Source organism: Neltuma alba, unplaced genomic scaffold (genome assembly GCF_004799145.2).
Source record: "Neltuma alba isolate B1F8T4 unplaced genomic scaffold, ASM479914v2 tig00007130_pilon, whole genome shotgun sequence".
NCBI lineage: Eukaryota > Viridiplantae > Streptophyta > Magnoliopsida > Fabales > Fabaceae > Neltuma > Neltuma alba.
The window spans coordinates 73,189-83,373 of NW_021634681.1; the positions used below are offsets into that span (position 1 = coordinate 73,189).

A 10,185-nucleotide genomic window follows, 5' to 3' on the forward strand; every position below is an offset into this window, starting at 1 on the left:
AAATGGCCCATTTTGTCATTTCTTAGTTAATAGAATGGTTTTGGATTTTAGATTTTTATAACTGAAATATCTACAATATTTAATTTGTAAAAAAGCATTATATATATTATCACCAGTCAAATAATATTCCAACTTGAAAAATATAACTGTCTAAAATATAACCGGCAACTTTAGAAATAATAATATTGCATCAGTGTTTTTTTAATTATAATAATAATAATATTTGCTTAGATATTTAAAAAATAGAGTAAGTGATGAGCGTCCCAATGAAAACAATGAATGTCCCTTTGAGTGTGATTGGGAGGAAAATACACTTCATACTTTGAGAGACCGTAAGGCAGCAAAAAGAGTGTGGTTACTTATCATTAACCCTCTTTATTATTCTGTTTTTTTCTCTGGAAATTTACAGGTGTGGCTGCAGTGGAACATGAAGAACAACCCAGGAGGCAGGAAATTTACAAGATGGCTATGGAACAGAATCTTTGGAACCATTTGTTGGGTCATTTGCAAAAATAGATGCAAGAAAGCATTCGGGGAGAGTATAGATCAACCTAGAGACCTAATGCACAAGATCCTATTCCATCTCATGGAAGGGGTAGCTGAAGATAAATATCATCACAAAATCTTCCAATTTCAAGATTAGAAAGAAACACAACAAGTTTTGCCACCAATAGGTTATGTTCGAGTGGATGTAAATGGATCAAAGAGAGGACAAGGTAAGGCAGCTTGCGGAGGTTTCATCATTGATGAGAACGGATAGTGGAAGTGTGGTTTTCAACAAAAGTTAGGCTTCATTCCATCAACTATAGCTGAAATTCACACTATTGAGTCAAGTCTAAGACTTTGTCAACAGCTAGGATACAAAAAGATCAAACTGTACACTAATTCTCTGGAGGCCATTCCATTGTTGTTTATGGATTGTGATCAGTCACACCTGTTAAGGGAAAATATTCAGAGACTGAGAGACCTCATTTTCACTAACTACGATTTAGAGATCATACACTCCTTTAGAGAAAATGTAATAAGCTTGCTAGGGGGCCCATATGATACAACAGGAATTTTTAGTACTACAGGATATTCCTGGTCTTTCTACAAGATATGTAGAAGCTGAAATAGGTAATATGCCCGAAATAGCTAGTGGACTTGTACGGGTAGTTAACTATCCTTGAACTATCTCAAACTCCAAGCTTGCCTTTGTAATATTTAAAAAAAAAAAAGAATCAGAGTCAGAGTAGATAACGGTATTGTAAAAACCCATTTACCAACTTCTAGCCCTGTATGGATAGCTATCAGTTTATTTGCTTCCACAATTGAACATCTTAGAGATTTGAACGATTTAATGAGTTCTGTGGTTTTGAATAAGAGCAAGTTGAGGTCTAAAATTTGTTAGCTTGTAGTTGCAGGTTGGAGTTGGACTTGGAGAATTTTTTGGGTCCACACAAAAACTTAGTTCATATACTATTCAGGTATGTACCCATTCTTACTAAAAATAAAGCCATTCTACCAATATGGTGATAGCGAGTGCCACAAAAAAGTGGAATAAGCTCCAAATCATTTTCAAAGCGTGTTTGAAAATCTAGTATTGGAGCATACTGTGCCAGAGGAAAGGGATGGGAGAGAGGCTTCTTGGTTCTGCCACCTTGCAACTTGCATGCCCTGGTCTTTTGAGTTTGGAGCTAGGATACAAAAAGATCAAACTGTACATTGATTCTCTGGAGGCTATTCAACTGTTGTTTATGGATTGTGATCAGTCACACCTGTTAAGGGAAAATATGCAAAGACTGAGAGACCTCATTTTGACTAATTGCGATTTAGAGATCATACACTCCTTTAGAGAAAATGTAGAATGTGCTGGTAAGCTTGCTAGGGTGGCCCATTTGATACAACAGGAATTTTTGGTACTACAGGATATTCCTGGTCTTTCTACAAGATATGTAGAAGCTGAAATAGGTAATATTCCCGAAATAGCTAGTGGACTTGTACGAGTAGTTAACTATCCTTGAACTATCTCAAGCTCCGAGCTTGCCTTTGTAATATTGAAAAAAAAAAAGAATCAGAGTCAAAGTAGATAACGGTATTGTAAAAACCCATTTACCAACTTCTAGCCCTGTATGGATAGCTATCAGTTTATTTGCTTCCACAATTGAACATCTTAGAGATTTGAACGGTTCAATGAGTTCTGTGGTTCTGAATAAGAGCAAGTTGAGGTCTAAAATTTGTTAGCTTGTAGTTGCAGGTTGGAGTTGGACTTGGAGAATTTTTTGGGTCCACACAAAAACTTAGTTCATGTACTATTCAGGTATGTACCCATTCTTACTAAAAATAAAGCCAGTCTACCAATATGGTGATAGCGAGTGCCACCAAAAAGTGGAATAAGCTCCAAATCATTTTCAAAGCGTGTTTGAAAATCTAGTATTGGAGCATACTGTGCCAGAGGAAAAGGGATGGGAGAGAGGCTTCTTGGTTCTGCCACCTTGCAACTCGCATGCCTTGGTCTTTTGAGTTTGAAAAAAATGACTCACAGATCGCAATCATATTTATAGCCCTTGAAGAGGCAATCAAATTCACAGTGACTGGTGGAAAAAAAAAACCAAATCACAAATAAAGATCCCACTACCCAAAGAAGAGACCCCACGACACCGTAGAAGAAGGATCATAGTGCAAAAAAAGTGAGATAGGACCAAAGATAACACAGAGAAAACCTAAACGGATGATAAATTCATGCGCGTGATAAATTCATACCTGCGCATTGCTCGGGTGCCGGTGCTGAACTAGTTGCATGCAAAAGAGAGAACTTTGCATATTGTGGGGGCCGAATGGACACGTGACGACGTGTTGTTTAAAAGCGGTGAATCATGTGAGCCATGTTGTGGGCCCATGTATTGCGTGTTTATATTTTTTGTTGAATTGTCAAAGCAAGTTATCATCAGTTCCCTTCTCTCTCTCTCTGTTTTTTTTTTGGCCTTATATGTAATCACTAATCACGTTTGGAAGCTTCGAAACAATCCTTCTCCTGCTGTGATAAGGTATTTTTTGAGCGTTACAAGTTTTTAATTTAATTTAAGAATGATTATTTAATCTCATACGCCCCAATGATCGGACATTTATTATATGCTCCTTTTGATGATCTTATATAAAAGCAATATTTTCTCGGATAAGTTCTATATATGGTTGCAAAAAAAAAAAAAGGGTAAGTTCCCACATGTAAGCAATACTTACTTTGGGTTTATCTAATATAATTTTTTTTTGTTTTTACTCTTAATTAATTATGTGTCTACCTGAGACTGTCATTTGGTCTGTAGGTCTCTTTTTTTATTTTTATTATGTCTTCACTTAACATCTTCATAAATAATGAACATATTTAGAAAAACATTTACACATATCTTATATATTTATTGTCTTTAATTAATTTTAGTCAATATTTTGATCTACGTGTCTTGTTTAATTAGTTGTTGTTTATATATAGGATCAAAGGATTATATAATTTAAGTATTTGTCACTTTCAAAATAAATAATATTTTATTTGATTCTAATTATAAATAAGAACTAAATAATTAATTTATATAAATTAAAAAAATTGAACTAAATAAATTAAACAAATTAGTTGTTAGAAAAATAGTTATAAATTCTACTTAAACCAAAAAAAATTATAAATTTGTAAAATAAAATGAAATGAAGTTTTATATTAGTTTCATGTATCACTGATTGACTTTGAACAAGGGAACAAGTTGTCCTGCATTTAATATATGCTAAATAAAATTGTAGAATGGTATATATATTCAAACATTAATGTCTTCTAAAATTAGAAGCGTCAAAATATAAGTTATATCTCTATCTGCATTCACGGAGTAGACACAGCAACAGAACGAAAATATGGGGAATAAATTTAAATACGAGGTGGCAACACTACAGAATTATCACGTTCATGCTGAACAAAAAAAAAAAAAAGACGCACATAGATGGGTTTTTTCGTGGGAAATATATTGAGAGAACGACGTCATCGATGGGTCAGCCATGGATAACCTTTGCGAATGACGGTTCAACAATTCCTCTTCAAGTTCACCGACGTCGCAGTTGTTTTGCTGTGCTTTCAATATATATCAATATTAATATAAAATACTCCTCCGATCCTTAATATAAGACCCATTTAATTAATTTGATTAGATTAAGGAAGTTAGGTAAGTTAGTTAATTATAAGAAAAGTGACACATTTTTCCTAAAATACCATAATCATATTTTTTAATACCTCCTCTCCCTCTTCTATTTGATTATGGTTGAGGAGTATCTATAGGGGTAATTTAGAGAAAATTGATAAATATGATAAATAGGTCTTATATTTAGGACCAAAACCAACTCAAGAATTGGGTCCTATATGAAGGACCGGAGGAGTATAATATTTATGGTAGGATATAATTTTATAAATTAGAAAGAATACTACCATAAATAGTATATTTTATAACTAATTTGTTAATGTTAAAAAAATAATTAAATTAGTTATTTGTAATCATTGAGTATTGTTTGTAAAAAAAATCATTATTAATAATGCATATTAGAATGAAAAATTTTTAATGTGTGCCATCAACATAAGAGGAACCTTGTCCTGGCCTCCTGGGAGCACATTCCATGCTCCATGGCTCATTGTACTTTGGACCATCTAGATTGATTTTGGATGATCCAGATTGAATTTAAGTTTTTTTTTATATTTTGATTTTTTTTATTTTAAGAGATGCAAAATTTAAAATAAATATAATCTTATAACTAACATATCTTTAAAAATATAAATTTACCATTTAACATCATATATTAAAATTTTAATATTAGATTTTAGATGGTCTAGATTGTATGATAGTGATGAGTAGTGAATACAATTTGGTACTCATTATCATAATGCAATCTAAACCACCCAAATTTTGGTATGAATTGTTCAGATTTAAACTTTTTAATGCACAATTTTTCAATGATAAATTCATTTTTTAAAGATATGTTTGTTATAAAATTATATTTATTTTAAATTATATATCTATTAAGATAAAAAATTAATTAAAATATATGAAAATTCTAAATTCAGTTTAAATTATCCAAAATCGATTCTAAATTATTTGAATTAGAATGAGCACTGCTCAGTATATGGAATGTGCTCCAATTTTCTACTATGGGTCGAGGGTTCCTCGCCGAAAATCAAGGACGAAAACTTCCTGTTTTAGGACACACACTCACTATTTCTTACTTTCCTTTCTCAACTTTTTTTAATTTTCCCTCTTTTAACGACTTAAGCCTTACATAGTTTTTAGAAGTATGTTTTTTTTTTCACATTATTCAAATCAATAAATCTTATAGACGAAATAAAATATATTATAACACTTTAAAGTTTTATTTAAGAAACTTATTCTTAATTCCGTTGGCTTTTATTGTTGTTTGTCGTCTGTAAAATGTAAGGTATTCTCAGTACGCCGTAGAAAAAGATATTTCACGGTAAACAGGAGATGACAATTTTCTAGATAACTTTGTTTATTGTATTGGGTGTGGATAATAGATTTATAAATAATTTTATATTAAAGAAGATTATACTACCTTGTTAAATTTGGAGAGATTAAGAAAATTTGTTAAATTAGTTATTTGTAATAAATATGTGTTGTCGTTCCTAGAATGTAACATCCTGAGTTTTATCGGGTTTTAATGGCCTCTTTTGGGTTGATTTTGAGGATAGATTAGGAATTTAATCTTGATCTTGGTGTTTGGGTTGGATTTGAGGTTTGTTGGAGGAATAGGTGAACGTACCCCTCTCAGGGTATGTTCGCCGCGGCGAAGTTTACTTCGCCGCAACGCACCGGGAGTTTCAGAGGGGAATGTCTTCTCGGGAAGGTTTGGTCGCGGCGAAGTCTAGGGGACGCCGCGGCGAAGTTGTTCAGGTGAGCGAGGCTTCCCTTTCGGGAAGGTTTCGCCGCGGCGAAGGTAAGGGCACGCCGCGGCGAAGTTCTTCTGGGCGAGCGAGAGTTTCCTCTCGGGAAGCTTTCGCTGCGGCGAAGTTTGGAGTTCGCCGCGACGAAGTCGGGTTTTCAGGCGAGTAATCCCTCTCGGGATTAGTTCGCCGCGGCAAAAGGTCGCGATTCTATATAGTTGCTGGAGGGTTCAGTTGTGCGAAAATTAGAAAATCTGAAGGAGGAGAGAGGAGCTCTGCTAGGGTTTCGGTTTTGAGGCTTGGGAAAGACATTTCTAAGGATCCATTACCTCAAGTAAGTGATTTTAACCTCTAATCTTCTTTCTTTCTTGAAATTCCATGGAATTTATGAGGATTTTTGGTGGAACCCTGGGATTTTCTAGGTTGTGATGGAATTGAGGTTTTTGACCGATTGTTTTGAGTTTAATTAATTGCATTGGGTTAGTTTAAGTATTTAATCGGTGTAGTTTCCTTGGATTTAAAGAATCTTGAATTTTTGGAGCTAGGGTTTATGGAATTGGATGATTTGGGATTGAGGATGATAATGTAGAGATTGATTTTGAGTTTTGTGAATTGGGTTATGTTAAGGAGGGTTAAATTGGATGTTTAATCGGTTTTAGGGGTGGAAACAGGCCAGGCCAGGCCAGGCCTCACCCTTAACAGGCCAGGCCTGTGATGAGGCCTGTTGGCCTGAGCCTGGCCTGTGGCCTGTAAAAGGCCTTTTAATTGGCCTGAGCCTGGCCTGTTTACAGGCCTGGCCTGGCCTGTGGCCTGTTAAGAGGCCTGCATTTTTTAATAAATTGTAAACATAAATAAATCCATTCAAAATTATAATAACTTCATCCAAATTATCCAAAATACAAACAAAATATGAAATAATCAAATTAACACAATTGTTCTTGTTACAATTATAACGAATCATACAACTACAAAGCATTAAATCTTCAACACAATTTCTTCTTCTTGTTCAAACACCTGAGAAGAAAAAATCAAATATATATTAGATCATAACAAAATTTAATAACTAATAAATATAAGAAATTGTATTCTTTTTATAATTCAAGATTTGTACCTTTGGTTTCTTTTTCAAACCATACTTATTGCGAAGCCAATCCCCACCACAAATAAGTGCTTCAATTGATTGTTCATTCAATTTAGAACGATATTCATCAATAACTCTACCACCAGCACTGAATGTAGACTCTGATGCCACTGTTGAAATTGGAATAGCTAAGACATCAGCTGCCATCTTAGACAAAATCTTATACTTTAGACTATTATTTTTCCACCACTCCAAGGCGCTGAATGAGTTAGAACTACCATCAGGAATGTAAACACCCTCCTCAAGGTAAGCTTCCAATTCTGATTTCATTGGGGGAATTGCTTGCTTTTCACGAACAATGCTCATGATTTGGTCGAATCCAGTAACTATGGAAGAACCAGAAACATTGACAGGAGAGTTGTTGCTAGCATTAACAAGTTCATTACCCATAGTTGTCTCTCCCTTATACATGCCAATATACTCATCATACATTGTTTTCATACTACTCACCACTTTATCCACATTCTCTGAAGCCACATAATCAGGTTTATAAATTAGAGGGAAACAATAATTAACAACATATAATTTGCACCTCGGATCTAGAACACTTGCAATAGCCATTAACATATTACATTCCCCCCAATATTTGTCAAACTTCTCTTTCATTGAGGATGCCATGTCTGTAATGAAGAAATCATCATCTTCTATGGCATTATCAATTACTTGTTTCACTCTCCAAACTTCAGGAAGGTACAAATTTGCAGTAGGATACTCACTACCTGAGATGACATGGGTTGCTAGATTGAACACTTTTAAAAGTTTACAAATCTTCTCAACCTTATTCCAATCCTCTTCTGATGGTGCATAGTTGTAATGTGGCTCTCTTTCTTTATAAGCAGGAAAGACAACCTTGAACTTCAAAGCAGTAGACAACATCTTATATGTAGAATTCCATCTTGTTGGACAATCAATGATGAGCTTCTTTTCCTTCAACCGTTTCTGCTCAACAACATCACAAAATGCTTTCAGCCTTGAATCATTATAGTTAATATATTTCACACTCTCACGGACATTATGTATGATGTCCCTAATTCTACCAAGGCCATCTTGCACCAACAAATTTAGTATGTGTGCACAACATCTAACATGAAACAAACTACCACCAAGAGGCAATGAACTACTAAGTGATAGGGTATCTTTAAGAGCCCTCAAACAAGAATCATTATAAGAAGCATTGTCAACTGAAACAGAAAATACTTTGTTTTCAATCCCCCAAGCCTTCAAACACTTGAAAATAGCATCTGCCACGTCAATTCCCCGTCTAGGAGCAGGAACTTTCACAAAACTCAAAACCCTCTTTTGCAGATTCCACCCCGCATCTATGAAATGACCAGTGATAACCATGTATTCAGCTACTTGGTGAGCTGATTTCCACATATCAGTGGTCAAACTAATCTTGCTCACACCTTGTAATAGAGCTTTTAATTGTTTCTTTTCTGCCTCATACATGGCCAAACAATCACTTCTTGCTGTCTTGCGAGAAATTTTTTGAAATTCAGAATTTGCATACTGAAAGCCCCACATCCAGACCTCATCCTCAACAATGTTAAAAGGATGCTCGTGTACCATAATTGCAGTAGCCATTATTTCCCTCATCTTTTCATTAGAATATCTCGCACCAGGTGCTATAAATGGATTAACACTCTGATTAGAAGGTTGGAATGGAATGGTGGGTTGCTTTTGTTGTGAAGAAGTGTGCAACTTCCTTTGCAAGCAAGATCCAACATGCCTCCAAAGATGGGAAGTGCTAGCTCCCTTGCCTGAGTATGCAAATAGTTGTTTGCAATACTTGCATCTACCTTTGAGCCCATTATCAGTTTCAACTTGATCCATTTCCTCCCAAATACCTGAAGTCTTTCGCCTCTTTTTCTGAATGATACAATCACCACCATCATTCTCATCATTAGTTTGTTGACTAGAATCTGTTGGTGCTTGTTGATTGACCTCAATTGCATTTGTATTAGGAGGAACTGAATTGGATGACATTGTTTCACTTCCAAGTGGAGTTGACATTAACTAGAACTCAATAACAATAAAAAATCAGAAAAATAAAGAGTATGTAAATTAATATACTGAATAAGAGGAACGAGCAAGAGCAACGAGCAAGAGCAAACACGTCCTCAGCAAGAGCAATGCAAATAAAGCTGATGAATTGACCATTATATTCAGCAAATCTGATATGAAACAGATTGATGAGCTACCTGAATTGACTATTATTACTAGAAAACTAGTAATGACTCCAACCGATATATCAATCACAAATACCAGAAAACTAATAATGACTCCAGCCTATATATCAATCACAAACCTTGGATTAATTTATCAGATAAGAACACAAAGAAGAAGCAAACACGTCATCAGGCTTACTTGCAGTCTACAGATCGATGCAAATATTTTTATTCTAGTGGTTCCCCTTTCTCCCAGAATAAGGACATTCATATCACGAATTATAATTTCAGAAGCAAACACAATCAATGCATTAAATTTGTGAACCAAAGAGAAAACTTACAACTTACTTGTTCTGCCAATGTTAACTCGGACTGCAACTTCTGAATGTAAGTGAGAGGCTGAGAGCTTTGGGAGACAAATTTGCAAACAAACAAGGCTAAATCACTCGGGTCTTTGCACGGCGTCGGCAGATCAGAAGTTTGAACCATAAAAGAATCAATCAGGCTACAACACTCGGTATTCTCAATCCAGAAATAAAAGAATCAATAGGCAGCGCTTGACTAGATAATACATATATATATGTGATGGAATCGAAAATGCAGAGGCAGCAGATTTATATCTATGATGGAATCGAAAATGCAGAGGCAGCAGATTTATATCTATGATGGAATCGAAAATGCAGAGGCAGCAGATTTATATCTATGATGGAATCAAAAAACGCAGCCAGCGATCAACCGAAGAACAAAATGGAAGAAGAAGGGAGGAAGGGAAGCGTGTGCGATTAGCTAGTGGGTACCTGAATGTGCCGCTATCAGCCCGTGCGCCGCCGTCGACTAGCTTCTGAGTTCTGCCGTCTGCTATTTTCTGTTGCCGAGTGCCGACCAGAGAGTAGAGAAGCCTGGAACTTCCACTGTACGCTGTTTAGGCTGGAAGGATTAAGCGTAGTCTGTTTTCGGCGAAAATGAAATGGGACCGT

General features: G+C 35.3%; 1 protein-coding gene across 1 annotated transcript; it reads right to left on the reverse strand.

Annotated features, from left to right (window-relative positions):
* Positions 1–7,118: 7,118 nt before the first annotated feature.
* LOC114751836 (zinc finger BED domain-containing protein RICESLEEPER 2-like) lies at positions 7,119–9,177 on the reverse strand (the record flags this gene model as incomplete). The annotated part of the gene is made up of 1 exon (XM_028940520.1): positions 7,119–9,177. A coding segment is annotated over exon 1 (1,935 nt), but the record flags the coding sequence as incomplete, so codon positions are not given.
* Between the last annotated feature and the right edge of the window lie 1,008 nt (positions 9,178–10,185).